The 24816-nt window shown below is 56.3% G+C and overlaps 1 protein-coding gene and 1 long non-coding RNA gene across 5 annotated transcripts in view; both read right to left on the bottom strand.

The window, feature by feature from the left end:
* Window positions 1–652: 652 nt before the first annotated feature.
* PFKFB3 (6-phosphofructo-2-kinase/fructose-2,6-biphosphatase 3) overlaps window positions 653–24816 on the bottom strand; it is a 79712-nt gene continuing 55548 nt past the window's right edge. For 2 of the 4 annotated variants that reach the window (XM_061126024.1, XM_061126026.1), the window contains exons 2-15: window positions 19302–19427; window positions 18221–18317; window positions 17545–17611; window positions 17035–17109; window positions 16610–16666; window positions 13908–14032; window positions 13246–13453; window positions 12603–12749; window positions 12381–12485; window positions 10942–11071; window positions 10327–10389; window positions 10153–10217; window positions 8351–8524; window positions 653–3241 (exon numbers count right to left, since the gene is read on the bottom strand). In XM_061126024.1, coding sequence (XP_060982007.1) covers window positions 3194–3241; window positions 8351–8524; window positions 10153–10217; window positions 10327–10389; window positions 10942–11071; window positions 12381–12485; window positions 12603–12749; window positions 13246–13453; window positions 13908–14032; window positions 16610–16666; window positions 17035–17109; window positions 17545–17611; window positions 18221–18317; window positions 19302–19427 — 1487 coding nt within the window. In that variant the 3' untranslated portion in view covers window positions 653–3193. Of the gene's footprint in view, window positions 3242–6830; window positions 6854–8350; window positions 8525–10152; window positions 10218–10326; window positions 10390–10941; window positions 11072–12380; window positions 12486–12602; window positions 12750–13245; window positions 13454–13907; window positions 14033–16609; window positions 16667–17034; window positions 17110–17544; window positions 17612–18220; window positions 18318–19301; window positions 19428–24816 lie in introns of all 4 variants that reach the window. The other 2 variants (XM_061126023.1, XM_061126025.1) reach the window with 2 other exon arrangements.
* LOC133044592 (uncharacterized) lies at window positions 21834–24379 on the bottom strand. The gene is made up of 3 exons (XR_009689996.1): window positions 24257–24379; window positions 22245–23741; window positions 21834–22064 (listed from the first exon to the last, which is right to left on the bottom strand). It is a non-coding gene; the product is annotated as an uncharacterized LOC133044592 (long non-coding RNA).

Genomic DNA, 24816 nt, shown 5'->3' with positions numbered 1-24816 from the left:
ACCATGTTGGCCACCAGCCAGGCCCCAAAGGGAGCAGGCTGGAGGACAGCCCCTGACTCCCAGCCCTGCAGGTGAGCAGCTTGACCTGACCTCTCACAGGCTCCACTGCTAACTCCATTACCCTGGCGAGACCAAGAACATGCAGAGGGGAAATTTTATGATGGTTAAAAGACACAAACCTCAGAGTCCCAGGCACTTGGACTTGAATCCTTGAAATTAGCCCATTAAGCAGCCTTGGAGGACATGACTGACCTTTGCTGAGCCTCAAACTTTTCATCTGCAAAGCAGGAGGACAGAAACAGCCTCCCCTACCCAGGACACGCAGGATAAGGATCACAGATCATTAAGCCATCCGCACTGCAGCTGTTTGATGGAATGACAATCTGCTGCAGGTGAATTTCAAGTCCTAGGGGTTTTTTCGGCTGAAAGGCATGTGGGACCTTAGTTCCCTGGATTAGGGCTTCAACCAGTGCCCCCAGCAGTGGCAGCGTGGAATCCTACCCACCACTGGACCACCAGAGAAGTCCCTACACATCCTGGTTAAAGGAAGGTGATGGGGCTGAGTGGCGGAAACTTGGTGGAGTGACCCCCAGTGTAGTTAAAGAGTCTTCCTGTCCCTCCCCCCAAAAACAACCAAGGGGTGAAGCACCTGTGTATTTCAACCAGGTATTTTATTGTTCTGGCAACTGCAAAATATACAAATTTCCAACAGGCTTTCCGTTTGAAAGCTGGCACAGCTTCATCCCAGGTAATTAATTTGGACAAATTTATAGAGAACACAGAGAAGTCAGAAGTCACACGTAGAAGGCCCCCAAGCCCACCAACCAACAAAACCCAATCTATACAGCTTTCCATCTTCAGGATCCCTTATACATATTAAATAAATAAATAGCACATCTGCTATCAAAATAATAAAAAAATAAATTTCAAGTATTAGAAACGAAAACGTCATTGGCGTGGTTCAAACAGTCTTTCTTCCCCACCCCCAAATGAAGAGCTTTGCCCACAGTCTCAAGACAGAAGAAGGGGAGGGGCAAGCCCACCCCAAAACGAATAAGCGAAGTTAAAAATATTGGTCCCAGAAGCTTCTGGGGGAGGGGAGTGAGAGCCAGTGGTCAGCGAGGCAGAAGCCCCGTGACCGCGGCTCAGACACAGCCTCCGCCCGCCCCTCCCTCCCTGGAAGTCCAGTCTGTGGCCCCTGGACCCCCCCGCCTCTGCTCCCTGCCTGTCCCCGCTCCCTTCCCCCACACTGGGGTTCTCTCTCCACATCAAGGCCCCTGCAAACCAAGGTCCTGATCGGGCCAGGCCTCCTTTGTAAATGCACCGATTTTGGGCAGTCAGAGACCAGGATAAGCACTCAGATCAGCCATCACGAGTCAAAAGTCAGGGTCAGCTCCAACCACCAGAGGAGGAGCCAGAAGGTGGACGTAAGAGCCGTCCTCAGGAGGAGGGCAGCGGGCCCCTCCATCTAAACACAGATACACGCACACGGACACATGCACACAGACACACGCACACGGACACATGCACACAGACACACGCACACGGACACACACGACAAGGCAGCAGGAAAGAGGGAGAGTATCACAGGCCCTGCACAGGAACACAGACAGACATCGTCTTGGGAAAATGGCCAGTGATGGGAAGGGAGGGTTTGAACAGTTTGATGTGAAACCCACACGCCTGATTGTAGGGCCTCTGAATTGCGCTCCTGCTCCCCACTGAGTCCCAATCAGAGAAATGTGTATTTTTCTTCTAAAAGCTCCTCTCAAACAAAAAATACAAACAAAAACAGCTCCTCTCCCCACTCCAGGCTCCAGCTGTCTAAACGGCCCCCCACCCCCACGACTACTTCACAAGCTAAGAGGGGGAAGGAGCGGGGAGGGCAGGAAGAGAAGGTGACCTTTGGCACTGGCTTCTAGAGATTCTGAAAAGGGTCACTGGACAAGATCTACCTCCCCGTTCACACCGCTTCTCCTGGGCCTTGACCTCCTCAAGTGCCCGGAGGCCCCAGGGGAAGACCAGCAGGCGGAAACTACAGGTGTTCAGAACCACGTGTCCACAGCCTGCTCTGAGCGCCCCCCACTAGAAATGCCACCGGTGCCTCGAAGGCAAGCGAGGACATCCTCTCCTCCGGACCTGCCCAGGACAGCGGGCTCCGCGCTGAGGACACAGCAGGTCTCCGCACGCACACAGGGTGCCGCTCTGCATCCTCCAGCCAGCCTCCCGGAGGACAAGGCCACGAGCGCGGCCTGGCTCGGGTCACTGTCCCCACCCAGGAAGCACAGGAGGAGACGAATGTCCCGGAGGAGGGGGCCAGGTCGTTGTTCCGCATGCTGTCGTCTGGGGTCAGTCTTGCAACAATGCCAGTGCTCGCTGCCTGGCCATTTACGGGGGCGGGGGGGGGGGGGTCCCCTCACCTCCTCAGAGGCACATCCGGTTCCCACAACCTTCCAGAGCTCCAGCCCCAAGGGCACAAACCCCAAGCATCTTCAGTTGCCGAAGGTGAGATGTTTCAGGTCCCATTCTCTGCCGGTAAGAAAGTGCACAGGCCAGCAGGCCCGGGAGCTGAGGGGGGAGCTTGCGCTGGAAGGCGAGGCCCCCGGGGCTGTTTCAGCAACGTGTTTCCTCCTGCCAGACTGTGCCATGCCCTCCTCAGAGGCAGGACAGACCAGAGACGGTGGGCATCACGCAGAGGGCTGCTGCCTGGCTGACCAGCGGGTCCAGCACGGGACTCCTCTCTTCAGCTGCAGGACCGGCTCTCCTGGGTAGGCCCCACCCAGCTCAAGCCATGAGCTTCCCTTCAGGAGGCAACGTCCAGGCCAGATGCACAAAGAGCCTCTTGGAAGCTTTCATTCCCTTGACCCTCAGCGGCTGAGAGCCTGGCCCCCCTTAAGGTTAGGACTCGGGGGCCAGCATCACCCCCAGCGGGGCAGGTACAGAACGAGATTAACAAGTCCGCAGGGAGGGACCACGTCCTGCCTCCTCTGCGCATGGTCCTTCCCGAGCCACTTGGGATCCACGGGGTGAGCGGCCCGACGGCTGGGGGAGCAGGGGCAGGCGGGGCCCCGTCCCCCTGGAGCAGCAGACCCTCCTCCACGCTGCCCTCCGCCCCGCTCCCCTCTGTGAGACGTCCTCGGATCGCTGGCCGCAGGCAGACGGAAGGGGGGGAGCCGGGTGTAGGGGGGGCCGGTCAGTGCATCCTGGAGGCGTCCACGCTGCCCGGGGAGCCTTTCATGTTCTGCTCTCGGGAAAGAAGAGGGGGAAGCCTGTTAGCATTCCTGCTGACTAGGCTTCGCAAGCAAAGATGAAGTTTGCAACTGAGACGCGGGCCCCCTCTCCCCAACAGAGAACACAGCCCGGAGGAGCAGCATCACCAAATACAATATGGGCCAGGAACGTGGTGGTGGCTAAGCCTGGGCTCCCAAGGGGAGAGGGGCCGGGAAGGGCCCTGATCCACGCCCGAAGGAGGTGGGCAGGGGGCGGGTGGGGAGGGCGGGCAGCTCCTGGGGTCCGAGCTGCTCCGAAGGGCACTGGGCGCCAGCGCCTGGGGCTCCTCCAGCTGCTGCCCCTTGAGAGCCCAAGGCTGCGCTTGTCCCCACCCGGGGCACTCTTGCTGGCCTCGCTACCAGGCAGGGGCGGTGGTGGGGGTGGTTAAATCTGGAGAAGCACTAGGGCCCTTCTCCCAGCCCGGCCTAAGCGGAGCTGTACCACAGCCCTGGGGACCCGGGACACAGCTGGGACGCCGGAACTCAGGCAAGGAGCTGAGCAGAGAAGATGCATGTGGGTGAAGCTCTCATCCCGTTCTAATAAAAGCAATCCTGCCCATAAGCCCCGCCCCAAAGGAGCTGGGCCAGTACCAAAGCCCCTTAAAAAATCTTTTTCCATCGTCTGGGGGAGCTGATGCCCACCCCGCACAGCTGTGGGCTCCCTAACCCACCCTCCTTAACCTGCCCTGGAGAAAAGGGAAACACAATTTCTAAAAGTGTTCTCCTCCCAGACTGTCTTAGAGAGGCGGCAGGGCAAGTGGAACCTAGGAGGACAGAAACACAAGCATCACCACAGCCCACTCCCCTCCCAATGGAACTAAGAATCTCTGTAAGAGAGGCCCATCGCAGGGCTGGCGGCACGGAAGCCGGGGCCCCACCTGAGCCTGCTTTCAGCCGGACTCAGGGCCCTGGCCACCAACCTGCCAACCATGAGGGCATCAGACCAGCCCCTGTTGAGCCAGGCATCTCCAGCAAGGTCCCCGAGGCTCAGAACCAGGGAGGACTCGGTCAACCTGTGAGGTCAGAGACGGAGGTCCGGCTCCCACCCGCCCTGGGACATCACATGCCCGAGGCTGTGGCACCCACGAATGATGGTGATGCGATGAGGACACTGGAAACCACCGGCCACGGGGTGCCCGGGGCTCTGGACACACGGAGACATGGGGGCCGCCCTTGAAAGAACACACATGCTCCAGGGCCTGGGTGAATGAGTCACAGACTTCACAATGGCCAGTCTCCACGCAGACCATGATGCCCCAAGGGCTGAGATGCCATGACGCAGAGAGACGTGGAAGGAACGGAGACCGGCATGCAGGGAGCGTTTTTTACCTTGCCAAGGTTAGTAAGGAGAGAACTTTGAGAAAATATGACAGACAGTTCGTCTTTCAAGCATAGAAGGGGGAAGGAAGAAACATGTTGGGAAAGAAAAACAAAACAACATCTTTAGTAGGATTGTCTTCTGAGTGCGCATTTGACATTTCAAAGCCGAGGAGGCATGGCAACCCACTCCGCTGTTCTTGCCTGGGAAACCCCATGGACAGAGGAGCCTGGCGGGCTACAGTCCATGGGGTTACAGGAGAGTCGGACACGACTGGGTGACTAAACTATAGCGTGGCTTTGTCAATTTCTGTTATGTGAGTACTATAAGAAGCTAAATAATTAAACACATTATATATGACTAAAAAAATAAAAATAAAAAAGTCAAGGGTGCACCGTGAGGGCCAAGCGGTCTCCGGCTCCCGGGGAACGGGCTGCAGGGTAGGTGCTGTGTCCCACCTGTCTGCCACGTGCCTGCTTTACCAGGACACCAGCATCCTGGGGCCACCACCCTAAGACCCCCAGGGCACCCTGCCCCCAGTCCCTAAGGACTCCTGCGGCCCACGAGAAGGAACCCCCGGCCTGGGCAGGCCGCCAAAGCACAGGGCACTGAGCCTCCCTCAGGAGCAGCTCTTGTCCACCAGGCACCAGCCCTGAGCCAGATATTTTGCTAAGCACTACACCAATGTTCTCATCATCACGACACCTGAGCGCTGGCACATCTGCATGGACGCAGAGAACACATTTTCACTGAACTGGAGGGGTTCTGACCAAAGGCAGTACCAGCCTCAGAAAGAGACAAGTTCAACCTCAAAGGGTGGCTGAATGGCCCTCTCTAAGCAGGAAGATGTCCTTCCTCGCAACAACAGGCTGTGGATCAAAAGGAAGAGGACACGCACAGATGCAAAACTGTAAGGTTCCAAACCCCTAAGGCTGCTTTTCACACAAGAACATTCGCCCTCGGGGCATTCTATGTGTCAAAGGGGTCACCGACACAGGACTGTTACCCTTACAGACTGACTCTGATGGGCAAGCCCACCGTTAAATAAACACGTCGCAAAGCAGAGGCTGCGAGAGCCAGAAAGGAACCCAAACTACTCTGGGCCTCGCCCCACAGGCTGCAAACACCGGGTGCCTGGGATGGGCAGGTGAACGGGACCCGGGCAGCTCTGGAAGCCAGCAGAGAGAAAGCAGCCAGCCTTTGGGACTGGACAGCCACTCAACCACTGGTTCTGCTGAGGGCTGGTGGGGTGATTGTGGGCGAGGTCTCACCCTCATCTGGGAAGCGGGGCCAAGAACTGCCCTGCGACCTCCTGGGGTTACTTCAAGGACTAAAGACTCAGGATGTGTACAAGCTGAAAAGTGACAATGTGTATTTCTGCGCAGGTGGTATCACTCAGTCCAAACACAATGCCCAGCGGCTCCTATTTTCCAAGAATAAGCCACGTTTCTGTGTGGATGAGCCTAGCCAGCGAAGGGGAAGACGGGGCAGGTGTGACTCAAGGAGTTAGGGTGATATTTCAGGGTGTCTCTTGTTAAAATTTGTGATGTAACGGCCTCAGCTTGTTCCTGTGGCTGGGGACCACCAGAGCAGAGGAAGCACCGAGTTTCTCCAGTGGAATTAAGCAGCGCTGAATTAACCAGAAACTGCAGAGAGACAGCCGCACCCCAACCTGGACATGACTGTAAAGGCCGGGAGTGTTCTGATCCAGGACAACACGATGCGGAGCAGTGGTGTCCAAGCAGACCACTCCGGAGCGGGGGTCCCGGAGCCCCTGAAGGTGGGGGATCCCTGCAGAACAGGAGGGGGCGCTCGGGTCCTCCACAGTTCACTGTGCAGGTTAGGCTCTGCGCAAACTTCCCTCTCAAAATGGTAGGGCTCTTGGGGGAGGCCCAGAACATAAAAGACAACATCAATAGGCAAAGACCCAGCTTCCCACCAACGTCTGACGCTAAGAGGGAAAGAGCAGGCCGATGTCCAGCCACGGAGAACCGCAAACACTGACAGTCACCCCCGCCCCGAGAGGGAGCGAGGAGAAGGCGGCGGCGGCCAGGATGGCAGGAGGACGCGCGGGAACACCCACGCCCCGCGTCCTGTCCTGAAAATTCACGGACCCGTTCTCCTTCCTCCTTCAGATTTTACAAAAACTGCCGTTACCCTCACCACAACAGGCAGGAGGGCCAAGCTGGCAAGCAAGGAGAAAGAGATGCAAAGAGCAAAAGAATTCAGAGAAAAATACTTACAAACAGGCTTTCCCTAGCAAAGGCTGCAGAGAGAAAAGGTGGGAGAGAGTCAGTGGGGGGAAGGGAGAGGGCCTGGGTCACTGGGGACCAGGCATTCTCTGTGGGACGGAGCCCTGGGCACCCCCAGCCTGGCCAGCGGCTTCCAGGTCTGCAACCCCGCAGGACGCACCCGCCCGCCCCGCCCACCATCACCCGGGGCAGCACGGCCTTGACCGTCACCAAACCCCGCCCGACAGGTCCCTGCGTCTGTGACTGTGGCCTCTCATCTTCCATCTGTGACCCCACCATTTACACCAACACACTATGTCACTGACATGCCACTTTAGCTTTAAGTTTTCACAAAATCACAGCTGATGTTGAGCCCGAAAGGACCACTAATTAGATGTCTTCCGGCCAGTCTGTCTCCCTCATTTAAAAAAAAAAAACAGGGAGACTGAAGGCCAGGGAGGTGACAGAGCGTGACATAAAACCCCAGAGCTGGCACCAGGGCGGGACACGACCACAGACACATTCAGCACAAGTCTCCCCATCAGCCCGTGGCAGAAGCTGCTGCTCCCCCATCCCACAGATGAGAAAACTGAGGGCTGAAGCAGGCCGATGGCCTGCCCGGGGTGGCACAGCACCATCACCCCTGCGCCCCACCCCGGGCACACACACAGCAAGTTTCCAGACAGCACAAGGTTTAAAGGAGTTTCGAGGAAACTCAGGAAGAGCCTGTGGACCTTCAAGTTCAACTTGAACTTGAACCCGTGATTTCTATGTCAGAGGCCAGGCGTGGTGGGCGGCGGTTAGGGGAGACCCCTAGGTGGGACCCAAATCTGTGCCTGGGGATTTCTACATCTCACACCCTGGCCAGGATTCCCAAGCATTGTTGAGGAAGATAGTGGTGTGCTGGAAACAAATTTTACGGCCCAACAGCCAGCGTCTTTCAGCCTAGCATCACAACGGATGAAATAATCTAAGAATTAATCCAGTTGGTTTTCTGCTTTGGGGTTTTGTTTTTTTTTACTATGCTTTAGGAGAAAGCGTCTATTCCAGGTCCTCTGGCCCGGGGCCCAGTCTGTCCACGCCGGCTCCAGACACATTCCCAGGGCCCCATCTGACAAAGCTTTTCTCTAAGAGGAAGCAGTGGGGACAGAAGAGATGTCCCCAGGCCACACGGAAGCCAACAGCCCTCAGCCGGATAGGGGCTGAGCTGGTCCTGAACTGGGGGGTTGCCTTCAACTTTTAGAAGAAACTGTCCATACATGTGAATGGGTCGCAGACACTCGGCCATCTCTTTGCTTGGCCTGGTTCTGCCCAGGGAAGGCCACCTCCCCAGAAAGGGCATGTCCGTGCAAAGCCAAGGTCTCAGGAATGGATCCGGAGGTCCCACACTCAAAGGGACGGCCCGGGTCCTCTCCTCCGAGTCCCCACCCACCCAACGCAGGCCTGAGTCTGTGGCCCCTGCCGCCCTGCCGGGCGCGCTCTCCCCACCCTGCACGCGACTCGACTCAGGAAGGAGAAGGGGGTCAACGCACTTGTCCGGGCAGCTGCGTGGGTACCTCCGGGGGCAGGCAGGTGGGCAGGGCAGCGGAGGTAGAGGCCACATGCTCCTCAAAGCTGTTGATGCGAGGCTTTTTGGTGGGCTCGGGGCTGGCTAGTGGGGTGACACTATTGCGTCTCATGAGCGGGTTAGGTCCCTTCTTTGCATCCTAAGCGAGACAAAGACAAAAGAGAGAAGGCGACAGTTACGAGGAGGGGGAGGCAAATAAGCCAAAAAAAAACACCCCAAAAATCCGAAACCAAACCAAACACGTTTCTCTGCTTCTGGATTTCACTGAGACCACGAGACTGACCACGGAGAACGGCCCTGGACCGCGGGGCCGCCGGCTCGTCCCGCGTCTCCCACTCAGCAAGACCAAGGGATGACCTCTCATCCCAAGCCCCCGCCCAGGTCACTTCCAGACAACCGCTCGACAGACACCACGTTTGCAAAGCAGGCGAGGGAGGAAGAGAGAGCGGGACAGTGATGCAGTGACAGCACGTGAGAGCGGGGGCGGGGGGTGGGGAAGACCTGGCTGCCAGCCTCCAGGGACGCAGAGGGCGGGGTCCTTGGGCTCAAGGCGTGGGCGGTGGGAGGTGTCGGTGCCCGTCCCCCCTCCTGCTGACCTCAAGCCGGCATCTTCCCAGTTCCTGCTCCCGGGGAGCACACCCAGCCTCGGACAGGAAACACAGCCTCCACCGCAGCCAGGGGACCACAGACACAGGAAACCCTAGCCTTCTTCCGACCACGGGACAATTCGATTGGAGTGGGGACCTCCAAGGTCCCCATCAAGCCCCTGCCCTGTTCTGCCTGGCAAAGCTCTCAGGGGCCATCGGAGCCCAGTTCCAGCCCATCCCCATCATCCCGCTGCAGGAGGGTCCAGTGGGGAGGCTGCTGCCCCTGGAGGGAAAGCCAACGTCCATCCTGCCACCCCCACTCGGGGGGCGCCGTCAGAGCCAAGGCATGAGGTTCACCTTCATCTCGGTCAACCAGCCGGGCGACTGGAGGCCGGGATTTGAATGCCAAGATCTTCTGGCCACGCTCCATGAGAGCAGGGACGGGAACATGGGAATGTCATGCTCGGTGTCAAAGAAAGGGTTGGGAGGATGTTGGCAGAGCACTGGAGTCTCACCGTTGGGATAAAGTAAATTCGAACTTTCTTTCACAAGGTTCCTACGCCTGGGCAGAACTCTGGGCTGTTCCTGGGGGATCCCAGCCAGGCTGACCACCAAATTCCAGACCGCCCCCAGGTGGTGTCGCGTGCAGTCAGGCACTGGGCTTGTCCAGAGAATCATTCATTCCATCCGCCACATCGCTAACTCCCAGTTACATCTGTGCTTCCCTAGTCCCACCCTCTTCTTCATTCTTTATCATTTTTGTGAGACTTAGAGATGTAAGTGCATGTAGATGACACCAAAATTTGTGGGTCCCACTGCCACCCGGGACTCTGGAACCTGCAATCATTTGGCTTCCCCAGAGGAAAAAGCGACGGTAACCAGACCGTGGTTACGTTTAAAAGAGGCTTCCTCCTCCACACTCACTTCTTGGGTCAAGAGGAAATGGGGGAAGAAGCACAGAAAGAAACAAAACGGAGGACGATGCCAAGAAGCCACCAGACAGGCAGGCAGGAGCACACAGAGGCTGAGAGAACAGGGAGGGCAGTCCCGAGGACCACAGATCCAAACGGAGGCAGGCAGACGCCACCGACCGACACAGCCTTTGCCAGCCCCGCCGCCTGGTCTCTCCCTGACAGACGGCACAGCGGGGGTGAGGAGGGGGCCTCAAGCTCACACTCACCTCCGACCTCTCCCGGTGTGTGCTCACAGACTCCACGTTCAGGTAGATGGATTCTACTCGGCAACCTGGGTGAGGGCGGGGACAGGTCAGCTTCGGTTAAAGCAGGACCCGAGCTCACAGACCCGCCCGGCCCACCTGGGGGACCAGTCTCGGTGGCTGGGTCCTCACGCTCACCATAAGCGATGGGTGTCAGCTTCAAGACAGCGTGAAGCGGGCACTTCAGGTAGGGCATCTCCTCTGAAATGACAGAAGGGCCCATGGTGAGACGGGAGACTGGAGGGTGGCCATGCCCTCACGAGAGCCTGTGCTGCCTGGGGACCGCAGATGCCTGGCTGGGCAGGGTGGAGCACACCACCACCCCGACCCAGCACAGGCCCTGCTGCGGGCGGCCGGCGGCCCTGCTAAGACACCTGAAAGAACACGATCAAAGAGAACCCAAAACCTCACGCAATGAGCTGGAGTGAGAGCGTCATTTCCCAAACACCTTAGGAGTCGGCATCCCACTGGCCCGCAGGCAGACACACTAGTGTTTAGCTGGGCTGGGAGCTCTTTAGTGGTAGGTTGCCCCCTCCCCACAGACCCACAGCCCCTGAGATGTGGGGAGACAGGGAGGGTGGGCTTTTTGAGGCCGTTAAGCCCACCTAGCTTCAAACTGCTCTGATACCCTCTGGGGGCTGCAAGAAAGCACCCAGATGGGGCTACTTCAGGGGCCCTGCCTCCTCTTCGGGGGGTGGGACCAGCTCCCAACCCCGCCCTCCCCTGGGAGAGAGCACGCTGGGGACCAGGCACCTGCGCTCTTGTCCAGGAAGTAGGCCAGGAGGCAGCGCAGGACGGCCTGGTGGCAGATGACTAGCACGTTCTCCTGCCGCTCCAGTTCCATGATGACCGGCTCCAAGCGCTGCACCAGATCCTGGTAGGACTGCAGGGTGGAGGGAGAAGGGGGCGCTGAGCTGGAGCAGAAGCCGGGCACCCCAGGCCACGCCCTCCCGCTGTTATAAACCAGGGACCACAGGGGGCACCCCGGGCCACGCCCTCCCGTCCTTGTAAACCGAGATCACTCAGGGCACCCCGGGCCACGCCCTCCCGCTGTTATAAACCAGAGACCACACGGTCCGTCCTGCATCAGCCCACCACCCGCGTGCTGGTCCTGCATCCATCCCGGCCCCGGGGGACCCACGCCACTGCCTCTCCCTGCTCCTTCCTGACCCCCACCCTGCACCCAGGAAAATGGAGCCCCGACACAGCACAGCACGAAGGAGCCTGAGCATGCTACACAGAGTGACATCTGAGCATGTGATTCCACTGACAGGAAACGTCCAGAAGAGACAACTCCAGAGACAGAACACGGACGCAAAGAAGCCACAGGCCGGGGGGACGGGGAACTGGGACTGACTGCTAACAGGCTGGGAGGTCTCTTTTGGGGCAATGGGGAAATGTTCTAGAATTAGTGATGATGGCTGCACAATATTGTGAATGTATAAAAAAAAACCACTGACGTGTACTTTGGCTAAAACAGTGACTTTTATATGATAGGAACTTTATCTCAGTAGGAGAAAATTGAAAAAGAAAGGGAGGGCCTGTGACTTTTAAGACCACGAACCCTGGTCCCTCTCTCACTAAGGAGGTCCCAGGGAATGAGACCAGGGACAGTGCCTTGGGCTCCCGGGAACAGACGTGTGACAGACGCTGAGTGGAGGGGCCACAGACAGGAAGGACCCCTGCGGGGTGTCACCAGGCCAAGGCCTCTGCAGGCCCCAGAGCTCCGCCTGCACGGGACCCTCCAAGCAGAGCTCCAGGCAGCTGCTGGCTCAGCCCGAGGGCCTGCAGGGCCCAGGGGTCCCTCCGCCGGCATCCGTGGAGCCGGCACAAGGGACTTGCTGACGCGCCTGCCCTGTGGCCCCCAGTCAGCGGGGTCCCGCATCCAGCACATCAGCAGCCAGGGCTGTTTCCCCTTCCTGAACTGTCATTTCCGTCACTGGAGAAACACCTCTGTCCCAGCTGCCGGGAAACACAGCGGTGCTTCCCTTGGAGCTGTGTGAGCGGGCAGGACTCTTCACAGGCGGACGGGCGAGGAGGCGCACGGGGCAGCGCAGCAGGGCGGACGCATTGGCCCTCCCTCCGCAGAGCCGCTCAGCGCCCCCTGCGTCCCTGGCCTCGCCGGACGCCGCGGCCTCGGCAGGCCCAGCGCGAGCTCCTCACCGCAGCCCCGCGGCCCGGCGCGCACGCACCTCCCCGGTCGGGTAGCGGTAGTAGTACTTGTCCTGCTCACGCAGCGCGTACTCCTCGGGGTAGGTGTCCTTGATCTCCTCGTACGTCATCTCCTCACACACGCCCTGCGGGCACAGGCGGAAGTCGCTCGAGGGCGCAGCCCGCAGCCGCCGGGCTGGCCAGCGTGGGAGGCTCGGGGATCCCCCGCAGCCCCTCGGGCAGAGGCCCCGGCCGGCACTCACCGCGTCGATCTCGTTGAGGGCCTTCCACTGCTCGTAGGGCAGCTGCAGGGCCTCGGCCGTCTGGATGGTGCTCTTCAACTGGCTGGTCCACACCTTGAGGTCCTTCAGGTTCTGCTCCTCCACGAACTTGCTCAGGGCGTTGGCGAACTGGGGGCATGGGGTGAGGGGCGCACGCTGGGTCACAGGCTCCACCCACCTGGGAGAGGAGGCGGTGCAGGACCGAGCCCCGGGGAGGGCGAGGCTGTCCTCACTGCTGCGGGAAGGGGGCTCTGGGAGCAGCCCTGCACACACACCCTCCCCTCAGGCGCGCACGTGCGCACACGTGTGAGCCGGTGTCCGATCGGCATACGACACACACACACACAGGGACTCGCACACGTACACACAAGGGCACCAATACATACATGAGGACACACACATACACGGGAACACACAGACACAGGAACATGCACCTGTATACACAAGGACACAGAGATACACAGGGTCACAAACAGACACGCACACAGACACAAGGTCACACATACACACAAGGACACATAGACACACACACAGAGGAACACACACACGCACACAAGAGCACAGAGACGTACACATGGACACACACGCACAGGGCCGCTCCCCGCCCAGCCCCGGCGCCCCCTACCTTCCTGCCCCGGCTGGACAAGCCCGAGTCGCCCCCGATCTTGCCCTGCAGGTTGTGCTCGCTCTCGCCATGCCGGCACAGGTAGATGGTGCGGGGCTGCACGTGGATGTTCATCAGGTAGTACACGATGCGGCTCTGGATGTGATCCTGCACGCGGTTCACCAGGAAGCGCCGGCCCACATCGATCACCTTAATCAGCGACAGGTCCCTGCAGGGGGCGCCAGCCCGTCAGACATGGCTGGTGCGGCCAGAACCCACCACGCAGACTCGGCCTCCACCGCACCACAGCGTCAGCTCCAGGGGGGCACAGACCTTTCTGCTCTGAGAGTCGGGGGCGGGGGCGCCTGAGCCTGCAATTCCCACAGCAGAGTGGGGCTAGAGGGCCTCCCAGAGGATAGGAGAGAGAAAAGCAAGAGAACTGAAAGGAAAATAAGGGACAACAGAGGACAGAGAGAGACGAGCCCAGATACTCACTCTGCACACTCACACACGGTGTCTACGATAGTTACACCGAATATATCACCAAGGATTTTTTTTTTTGAGATATTTAAAACGAGTGTTTATAAAAGTATCCAGGAGCAAACGCTTCATGGGAATATTATTCATCGGGAATAACAGTCACAGCCCTGAAGCAGGTGGTTCATTCACTGCTTAGGAATTACCTGTCACATTTATCAGGGTCGAGGGGCTGGTAACTGGCCTCATAGCAGTTAATTCTCTTCATGAAGTCGTCCATAGCTTCTGCGGAGTTGCAATCTTTGTAATCCGGGCTGGAGATTTTCACTTCCTGTAACACCACAAAGAGGCAGCTGATGAATCACGCTGGAGGGCTTTCTGTTTAGAATGAGCAGGATTTGGGGCTTGCAAACTGGGAAAGGCATGGACGGGCTCAGAATGATGATGACCCGACCCAGCGTTCTAAGAGGAAAAACAAAAAAGAGATATGGCTGAGCTCTGAGTCACAGGGAGGGCACCCACGGTAAGGCAAGGACAGGAAACCCAAGAGGATTCTTTTTAAGACTTTTTTTTTAAGGTAGACCATTTTTAAAGTCTTGACTGAATTTGTGACCACATTGCTTCTGTATTATGTTTTGGTTTTTTGTCCACGAGGCATGTGGGATCTTAGGTCCCCAACCAGGGAACGAACCCACATTCCCTGCATTGGAAGGCGAAGTCTTACCCACTGGACTGCCAGGGAAGTCCTATCCCAGGTGGGTTCTAATAAATCCCTCTGAATGGGCCCCGATTCAGGATTAATCCAGTAGCCAGGTCACTACTAGACAACCTGGTCTTCAGTCTCACTGAGTCCCTCATAAGCACCTACCCAGAGGAGGCTGCCTGTCAGCAAAGGTGCCCCAGGGGGTGCTGGCAATGCCCCGTCACTGTGAGCACCTTCCCGGTGGAATCATCGGGTTCCTCCTGCACTGCCCACAGGCAAGGTGGTACCCCGTTGTCACTGATCCCCAGTGGATGCTTCTCTACCTGGTCCCGACCAAGGCTTGCTTTCATGGGGCAGAGACAGAGGAGAAATGCCCCTCTGGCCTGTCGTCCTCTAAAACTGAACAAGCCTGAGAAAGCTGGCAGATTTCGAGGAAACTCAGAATCTGTTCACACGTGCTCTTTTCTTCCTCAACAATGACCACAGCCATGAAAGAGAGGTGGGCACGCTGCAAAAACCCAACTTCAGTGGAGAGTTCGTGTTTCACAGGGGCAGGGTTTTAGTCCAGGAAGAGGAAAAAGTTCTGCAAGTGGACAGTGGGGATGGTTTCCCAGCAGGGTGAATGTGCCAAGTGTCTCGGAACTGAACGCTTAAAAACAGTCAAAGTGGTAACCTTTTTTATTAAGTTGGCCAAAAAATTCACTTGGGTGTTTCCATACGATGTTACAGGAAAATCTGAAAAACCTTTTTGGCCAACCCAAAGTTATGTATGGAGAAGGAAATGGCAATGCACTCCAGTATTCTTGCCTGGAGAATCCCATGAACAGAGGAGACTGACGGGCTACAGTCCATGGGGTCGCAAGAGTTCGACAGGCGACTTAAGAGACTAAACCACCACCACCAAAGTTATGTATGTTTTAGCATAATTAAAAAAAAAAAAAAAAAAACTCAGTTCACAGATCTCTTCCTCCAACACAGCCTCTTGCATAAAAAGCACAAGACAAAAGTCTAAAAACTGCTAAGCAGCTCTGAGGCTTCATCAGAGAAAAGAGATTTCTGAACACGGAGGGTTGGTGAACAGGGATCCAAGGATTCACAGAGGACGAGATGGTGCATGAGCTTCTGGCCAAGTGAGTGTCAGCTGCTCACCAGGGAAACAGACAATCCTGCAGCTGGGCTCTGCTTCCCTACCCGGTGGAAATGTAGAACCAAACCAAAGAAATACAGCAGAAGCCTTTGTTTAGCCCAAGGCAACTTGTATTTCCTCATACTTTGAGCCTCCTCCTTTGGGGCCACTGAAACCAATCTGGACTGATTTTCTACCATTTCAATAACCCTTCCTAAAATATGAACTCATTTCTGAGAAATGCATGTAAATATTCCCATTGCCTTGGAGCAAAGGCCCACCACCAAAAACTAACGAACTCTCAGCATTCCTTTGAAGGACACACACTATATTGCCAAAGTCTGGCACTCCCTGTAGAAGGGTCCGACCAGCTTTTTGTTACAGGTAACATCTTACTCGGATGTATTTAAGCTGGAGAGAAAGTGACCTACAACGAGGAGGGAACTTCCGGTGAAGTCTTCACGATAACCTGTTCTGCTTACAGTTTATTGTTATCAAGTACAATTTATTTCAACGCATCAAATTAAGCTGCCAAGTACCCTCAATTTACCCATGTAACCCTCCCCTTGACACAGGAAGAGGAGCAGGAAGACAGTTTTACCACTCCCATTTTCCCCAAATTTGGGAATTCTGCCCTCTGTCGGCAGGGTCCTATAGGTTGTTGCCAACACATGACCATGTTTACCTACTGGGAAAACTTAGCAGCAAGAGACCAGCCTCCTGTCTCCATTTCCATCCTCCGCCCCAAGCAGCCCCCTCAACCCCCAGCGGCCAAGGCTACTGCCGCCAAAACAGTTTTCCCACCAAAACTGAGGTCCGTGACTTCTCTCTTATGTCCAATAAAGAAAGCTTTCTGCCAACCACCTGAAGGGGCCTTGATAAGATCAGTCCGGGTCGCAGAATGTGTTTCTAAGTTAACTACTGCTCTGCACTGCTGACCCACCCCCCCCCATTCCCCGCCCCTGCAAGACAAAAGCAAACCACCAGCTGGCAGAACCAGCTCATCCTCAAGATGCTATGGCTTCTCCTGGCTGACCCGGTCAGCCCTGTTCTCAGACTGCCACCCTCGGGGGTCTTACCATGATGTTGGAGGCAACAACTGTAGGGTCATCGCACACAGACTCAATGAAAAACACCTGGAAGGAAATGAGACAGAAATATTAGGAAACAACAAATGTGGCAACACAAAGGGCCAACTTTGGGATCACTGTGACATCACTGCCACACTGGAGCAGGAAGGCGCCCACACATAAACCCCCAGATACACAAAACAGAACCAGCCATCAGTCCGTGCCTTCCCACCATAGAGGACCCTCCCCTCCCCAGTCTCAGGAACCCCTGAGAGCCCCCACCAGGAAAGCCCAATCTGTAGGCAACAACACCCACACAGTGGCAGGGGAAGCCCAAGTGTGGAGCTGAGGTGCTCCAGACAAGGAACCAGTCAATCCCTGCGGGACTCCCTTGCTCCTGAGTGCGCTGGGCCAAGACGAGAAATCAGGCTCACCTTGAAATCGTTTTCTTTGGCAAAATGAAGGATCATGTGTCTCCGCTCTCTAGTAGTATTGGTGGCATCGAAAACCTGGCCACAGAAGAGAACCCGGTTGGTGTTGACAAGTGTTTACTACACCAGCAGAGGTCGGGTCTGTCACTTTCTGGGGCCCCAGGAGAAACTGCATCCTCCCAGGCCCCCCACAGCCTCCCTCCTGAGCTCAGGGACCAAAGGGGAGGGCAGGGTGGGAACAGTCCTTAAAACAACGCGCAGGGGAGGGCCACGCTGGGACACTGGCTCCTGGGGCCATGGCCCCCAGGTCTGGCGGGCCGTGCCCCTCAGTCTGTCCCACCCACCAGCTTCCTCTTGGGTCCTGGGGCTACCTTCACCCCCTGCTTCCCTCACAGCTCAGGCCAGATGCCTGTCCCCTCCGGCAGCATCCCCCCACGGCTCTGTCCACACGCTCCACCCTCCAGGGCACCGTCCCGCGGCAGGGTGGAGATGAGACTTATTCCCCAGACTTACTGCAATCTGGCCCCCTTCCTTCGTCAGGTAACTTTTGACATCTCTCAAGGCAGCCAGGGCACACTGCCTGCAACACGGAAGGAGACAGGTGCATCAGAGTGGGTCCATCTGAGGGGACAGCCAGGCATCCCCATCCCCCACAATGAACAGGGTGATCTGAGACTCTGCTGCTAAAGTGTACGAGGTGGCTGAGACCGCCAGGCTGGAGGTTCCCAGTCAGAGCCCCGCATGTACGGCTGCGGCCCTTGGGGAGTGATCTAATGCTGCTGGCATGCTGAAAACTGCCCCTGGGAGCTTCCAAAAGACAGCTGCCAAGTCCTGCCCACGGACGCCCACTGTACCCATCCAGGCGGGGCTGGCACTAGTGCGGTGTCCCGCTCCCAAGTGACTCTCAGGTCACACTTGGGACCCCTGGTCACTTTGGGCTGAAAAGGAAATCCTTTTCTAGCGTAAACAGACGATTTTCCAGGGAACGATTTAGCTCGTGCCGAGTGAGATGCTGTCACTGGTCTGCATCGCACCAGCGGGTGCAGACTGCCTGGAAGCAGAGGACAGAGACGAAGCTCAGAGGCCGAGAGACTCGCGTGCTGCACAAACGAGACTGGCTGCCCCCCTCCCGCCCAGTCTGAGGTCACACAGCGAACAGAGCACCCCGCTCCCACAGCCAGGGCCTCACTTGCGGACTTTCATGGCCTCCTCGTTGTCAGGGCGGAAGAAGTTGTAGGAGCTGTACTGCTTCACGGCCTCCCGGCGGTACTCGCCCACATTGAACACTGCGTGGAAAAGAACAGCCCCTTCACTGACCATGCTGACTGCCAGAAAGGATCTTCCAAAGAAGGAAACCAAGCCAGTGCATGACTTGAATAACATCCCAAGAAAACCAGAAACCAGGCAGTGGGCGGTACATCCTGCACCGCCGGCATCGCTTGACCTGGAAGGCAGCTGGGGTTCCCCAAGACCCAGCACGGCTTACAGTGCCCCTGCTTCTCTGGGGTCGCCTCCCACAGTGCAGCCTGGAAGCCAGCCTTTCAGGGCCGGGGCTGGAGGCTGAGCCTGAAAGCAGGTGGTGGCCACGTGTCCAGTGAAAACTGGGGCCATGATTCCCGCCAACACGGTTGAGAGGGAGTGCGGACTCACATACACGGCCGGATCCACAGCAGCCACTTTGTATACCAGCAGCCCACACCCAGGATGGGCACTGGGTGCTGACCGAGCAGTTTGTGTATGAAGCACTGTGCTGGGCACAGGCTTGGAGTGGGGGTGAGGGTTGGGGCAGCAAATGTGAAAAATTAGTCCTTGTGCTAAAGACATTCCCCATGTCAATGGGAAGACCAGTTGCGAAAATATAATCAATAGCACAGAAAGAACACTTTAAGATAGCCAGTGGAGGAATGGTACAAACAAGGGCTGGGGGAGTTTGAAGGAAAAAATCCGCACAGACTGGGGTGGTCAGAGAGGGCTTCCTGAAGGAGATGAGGGCTGAGCTGGGGAGGATGCAGGGCAGGGTGACCAGAGAGCAGCCAGTGAGCAGAGACTCCCATACACAAAGCAGGGTGTACATACAGGGTGGTGGGTGACATACTGGAAAGGAAGGTGTGACCCCCACCCCCACTACCGGGAGAGCCCCCTAGAGTGGTCCTGCAAAGAGAGTTTCAGCAGCTGGAGAGGGAAAGGCTGTTCTTTTTCGGGGGGAATGGGGTCATGGTGAGTAGAGCGTACCCCCAGTGTGACAGCTCCGGCCTGGGATGCAGCCTCACCTTTTGTGGGGACACCAATCCAGTTGAGGTAGCGGGTTAGCTTCTTGGAGATGTACGTCTTCCCCCGGGCGGGGAGCCCCACCATGACAATCACTGTCGGGGAGTTGGTGAGCTTCGGCCCACAGGCTGGGGAGAAACAACAGAAGGGCCATGAATAAAGCAGCCAGTGCTGCCCACAACGGTTTAAAAGAATCCCACGGAAACGCAGCTTTCATTCCCACCTCGAAGCCCCTGCTCTTTACAATCCAGCAGGAGTGGGCCCCTGGCGGCCAGAGCCCATGGTCACACGGCTCCCTCTTGCTCTGACATCCTCATGGCAGGGACCCCAAATTCCCAGCCTGACGCCTGAGGGCCCCAAACCCAGCCAGAAAATGATGACTCACCCCAGAGGGGAAAGTAGCCCTGGGGTGTAAGGAAGGGAGTCCTCTGCACCAATAAGGGTGAGGTCATCAGTAGGAGAGGCTGTCTCAGATGCAATGTAACAGGTTAACAGAGGTGGCAGGTAAGAGCCCCGGGGGGTGGGGCTCCAGCAGCTAAATTACAGATAAATTTCCGCACCTCCACGCACGAGGTCTGCATGGCCTTCCTAAAAAAGGTTATTTTTAAAAGGCAATTTTCACAGTAAGAGTTTATGAAATGAAAGTCGGTCAGGGACCAAGAAGCTGACCCCACAAATTCCACCACCCCTGGCTGCTCTGCCTCGTCCAAGTTCCGGCTGCCGCCAAGTCACAAGGGCCCCAAGCAGGACCCCCCGGAAACCCAGAGGGTCTTGCCTGTGCAGCCTCTCCTGGCTTCTCACCCATGTTCCTTGGAATCTCAACAAAACTCCAGGGAAAGAGGTTTTCACTGGGTTTGCAGAAAGCAGCCCAAAGAACCCTGCTCTGGACATTTCGGGTGCAGTGTTTCCTGAGATTCTCCGGTGACTCACATCAGGTGAGACAAGTGCTCATGAGCCCGGGTCCGCCCATGTGGGCCAGAGACCGGCCGCCTGCCCGCCCCCCACCCAGCAGCGTGCAAGGCGCTCACTGACCACCACACAGCCCCGCTCCCCAGGCTCCGGCCACAGTGCAGACCAAGCGACTCAGGCTGCACCACGGAATCTAGGTTCTTTCCTTCTAAACAGGCGAGTGTCAGATGGGAGGGAGGGAGCCACCAGGCCGCTGACGGCACAAGCTTGAGGAGACCCCTCCTCTGAAGCTGGACGCCCCAACACAGCCCCATGATGCTGGGCCTGGTGGCCAGACTTAGGTCACGTGTCCAAGCACCGGCTGCGATGCCCAGGGTCTGCCTCTGGGACCGGCAGCCTGGGGACACGAGGCAGCAAGCACCTCACATGGACAGTTTCTCCTCTCATGTTTCTAGACTGTCAGGGACAATCTCCGTGAGAGCGAGGAAGAGGAGGAAAAGCCGTCAGGAGGCCAAGGGACACTCAGGAGCCACAGGCACCCTTGGCTGGGATTCCCCAGCGGCCAGGGGCTGGGAACAAACAGGCTCCTAGAAAACAGAGGCCTCTCCCGCGTAAGCACGGGACCGGGGCAAAGATGCACCAGGGGGCTTTCTGGAGTCCCCGAGGGGCACGCAGAGAAAGCTGATGGCCTCCTCAGAGACCAGTGGGTACAGAAGACACACCTCCTGTCAGCATGTGACAGCTGCAGGTGACACACGAGAAAGTGAAAGTGTCCTCGCTCGTGCCCGGAAACACCCACTCTGCTGATCCTTCCCCCAAGCCCCTGGTTTTCCCCTGGTCTTATCTGATATCCCCACCATGTCACTGCTCCCAGGAGCATCAAGACACACACACGCTCACACACACACACACACACACTCTTGGCTGTGCACATGCATGCAATACTTTTGTTGGACTCAGGCCAAGGAAGCAGAGGCAGACGCTGACTGATTTATCAAATAGGGGATTACTTCTATATCCACTAATCGTATGTGCAAATCTCCTCGGGCACTAGACACTTTGGGAGGAAAAAACAAAACCCATAAAGACACGGCAGCATAAATACCTCAAGCCCAAAATTCAAGCTGAATCTCGAAACCAAATAAATCATCCCTTGCTCGTCTGGGGAAGCAAAAGTCATTCCTTGAGTCCTTTGACTTCTTGCATGAGATTCAAAGAGCTGCCAAAGGTGTCTGCTGCTGCCCATCCACCCAGATGCTCAGGGGTCCCCGAAATGACCAAACTTTACCCTCCCTCCTCTTTGTCAAACTCACAGCACATCCCAAGTGCTTTCCTGGTCCCATCATCTCCTGCCTCTGTCTCAATTCCACTCTGACCCTCTTCTTCTCTGCTGACCTTTTTAACCCTCCCACCTCTCATACCCTTCTCCCTGGAGCCCGGCCTTTTCATCTTCCTCTCCAACAGCTCAGGAATACGGAAGATAAGTGTATAGCTTAACACTAGGTTTTCCCCAAAGTACTTGCATGTAAGGGGATACACTGAGGTTAGAGGTAAAGAAGCAACAGTCTAAAGTCCCTGGACAGAGGCTGCACTGGCAGATTCCAATTCCGGTCCCTGCACCCTGACTGAGCGGCTAACCTCTCTGATCCACATTCCCCACTGCCTCAAGCAGGCAGGACCGCTGTCCTAGCTTACCATACTGATGCTGTACTGCAGGCTCAGAAAATTAAAAAACCAATGGAAGACACTTTGCCATTGTTCCTGAAGGCTTCCCTGGTGGCTCAGCGGTAAAGAATCTGCCCACAATGCAGGAGCAACAGGAGACACAGGTTCGATCCCTGGGTCAGGAAGATCCCCTGGAAGAGGGCATGGCAACCCACTCTAGTATTCTTGCCTGGAAAATCCCATGGACAGAGGAGCTTGGTGGGCTACAGTCCCTGGGGTCGCAAAGAGTCGGACACGACAAGCGACTCAGCACACACGTACTGCACCTCCTGTAAACTTCCTGCCACCCAGAGGCACTCCAAAATGTTAACCTCAAAAGATGCCACGTCACTCATGCTCTTCTCCTCTAAATAGGTAGTCAGGCTTCAATACCAAGTTTCAGGGGAACTCATGGAAGACAGACAGCCGAGCTGCAGACGTAGACCGGGCCAGTGCCCAGTGGGCCTCATGCAAGTTCCACGGCAGTGTCTACGGTAACCATGGCAACCTGCTCCCCCATCGCTGCCAGGCTAGGGCAAAGGAGCTGCACAGTAAGCCATGCTGTGACGTCACCACCTGAAAAGGGCTCTCTCGGAACAGGTCCACGCACTCGGCCCTGGGAGAATGGAAGGCAGGGCCGGAAAGCCACGGCAGACACCTGACTGTGGTCCACTGGACACAAACCTCCTGGGATCATTTCAGTCCAGAGAGTCTACCTGGTCCCGTGTTAGGAATCCACATGGAAGTGAGCTTGCCCCAGGGGGGTAGGGGTGGTGGTGAGATGGGCTGAGGCTCTGCAGGGCGGGAGACCCCAGCTCAGCAAAACCTCTTTCCTAAACTTTTCTGGACTGTGCAATGGATGTTGCACTCATTCATTGCTTTGCATGCACATTTTAACTCAATGCCCGATTCTCGTCCAGAGAATGGCCCTCCCAACCTGACAGGCTCTCTGCCAGCAAGGGAGGGAGGGGCGTTTCAGGCAATCAGTGGACAACATAGGAACACGGTGACTGAGAGGGCCCGGAGACAGGAGAGTTCAAAGCCAGCACTGCCTCAGGTCCCAGACAAGTCACTCGACCTCTCGGCGTCTCGGTTTTCCCTGGCTGTGAAATGCACGGAATTTTCACAAAGGTTCCCGGAGGGTGAAGCAGAAGGTAATGTGTAGGATACTTGCTACGGTGGCCTCCATCAGCCATTAGGGCTTTCTTCCATTAAAGCCAGACACGAGGGAACCAGGACCCACAAGTGAAGGAGGTCCCCTGCATAAGCAGTAAGGGACAGACCTGGGGTTCACCTTGGTCCTTCTCACCTGAAACCCCTCAAGTGCTCCTTCCTCAAAAAGTGGTTCTCAACCAGCGGCTGAACCTAAGAAGCTTTTAAAACCAGGATGCACAGGCTGCACCTGTAGCAATTCTAACTCGGAAAGGGGGTACCAGCACACATTTTTTCCAAAGTCTCCCCCACATGATTTAAATGTGAAGCCAGGGCTGAGAATCACAACTGCAGTTTATAGTGGCTGCCCACGTGATAAGGTCTGTAAGGTTTCCCCGATGTTCCCTCTTTGAGCCAGAAAACCATCAGTGGGGCTAAAGCCCCTGTGAGATGAAACCTTCTCTCAGCAGACAGTACATAGCCTGCTTTACAGATGAGGAAACCAGGTTCTGAGCAGAGAAGTGATACATGAGTTGGGATCTGCACACATAACTCTTTTCGTGATGAGAAACAAAGGATCGCTAGTTCTTGCCAGTCGAGAGTCTACTTCCTTGTCCATTCAGCTGATTCACCAAGTCAGTAAGTCTCCCTGATTTACAGTCTGCACTTGAAGGAAGCTGCAGGATTTGTAAGAAGCATTTACCACCAAGAAGGTGTAGCAACCGGGCCTTGAAATGATGGGCTTCAGAGGTGGAAGTGCCACCAAATGAATCAATCTGGGGCTTCCTGTGGCTGTTTTACCGTTCTTTATACATCTACGGTCATGTTTTCTGTGTTAGTTAACACATCTCAGACAGGTCTGCTGTGACCCCCAACTAGGACAGCACTTAGAAAGATGGGAACAGGTTCAGGAGGGAGAAAAATTCACCCAGTTCCCAATGCCATTAAAGAAGGGGGGAGGGGCAGGGAATGGGAAAGATGCCAGGAAGAGATACCCTCTCTCCACTATGGGAGGAGACAAATGTGACCATATAAACCCAGAAAGACACAGCTACTTAAAATAATGGCATGCAAGCAATAAATACCAGGGTGCAGATAATCTTCTAAGAAAAAAATGTAACCCCACAGCAGGGGTGGGCGGGGACAAGGGACTTAATCCATCAGCTTTAGCAACACCCCCCCAGCCCCTCACCCATCAAGCTGCAAAGTGTTCCGACAGGGATTTTCAGGCAAATCTCTCATCTGCGTGCGAGACGTGCAGGCTGATAGGAACTAATGGATGGATTTCTGAAGCCCCGAGGAAAAGCGTGGCCGCACACTTGTGTCTGTCAGAAACACTCAACAAGTGGATGCCAGCCAAGCTCAGAGTCCCCCCTCCCACTCCACCCTGCTGTGGCCAGACCTCCCAGTCCTCACCCTGCTGTGAACCCCAGAGGACAACTAAATGTGAGTGTGCATTTCTATGTGCACCCATACACCTACAGGTGTTTAGAGAACCAATCTATATTTGTGTGCTCCAATGTATCAAGTGTTCTTTTATCAATATCTTTTATTCAAAAGTCAAAAAGGGTTGGGGCTCCTACTGTATCTCCCTGCTGATTTCAGGTGGGGCATTTCTCACAACGAACAGGTTTTACAGAAATATAACCAGACCATTGTCAGCCTGTTCAGTGGGTATTTAAGAGCATACCTGAAAGGGCTGGGGAGCAAGACACCTGTAAAGTTCCCCAGCGCCCAGCTACCTTGCAAAGA

This window comes from Dama dama, chromosome 23, assembly GCF_033118175.1.
Source record: "Dama dama isolate Ldn47 chromosome 23, ASM3311817v1, whole genome shotgun sequence".
Classification (NCBI taxonomy): domain Eukaryota; kingdom Metazoa; phylum Chordata; class Mammalia; order Artiodactyla; family Cervidae; genus Dama; species Dama dama.
This window is presented reverse-complemented; position numbering and strand designations above follow the sequence as displayed.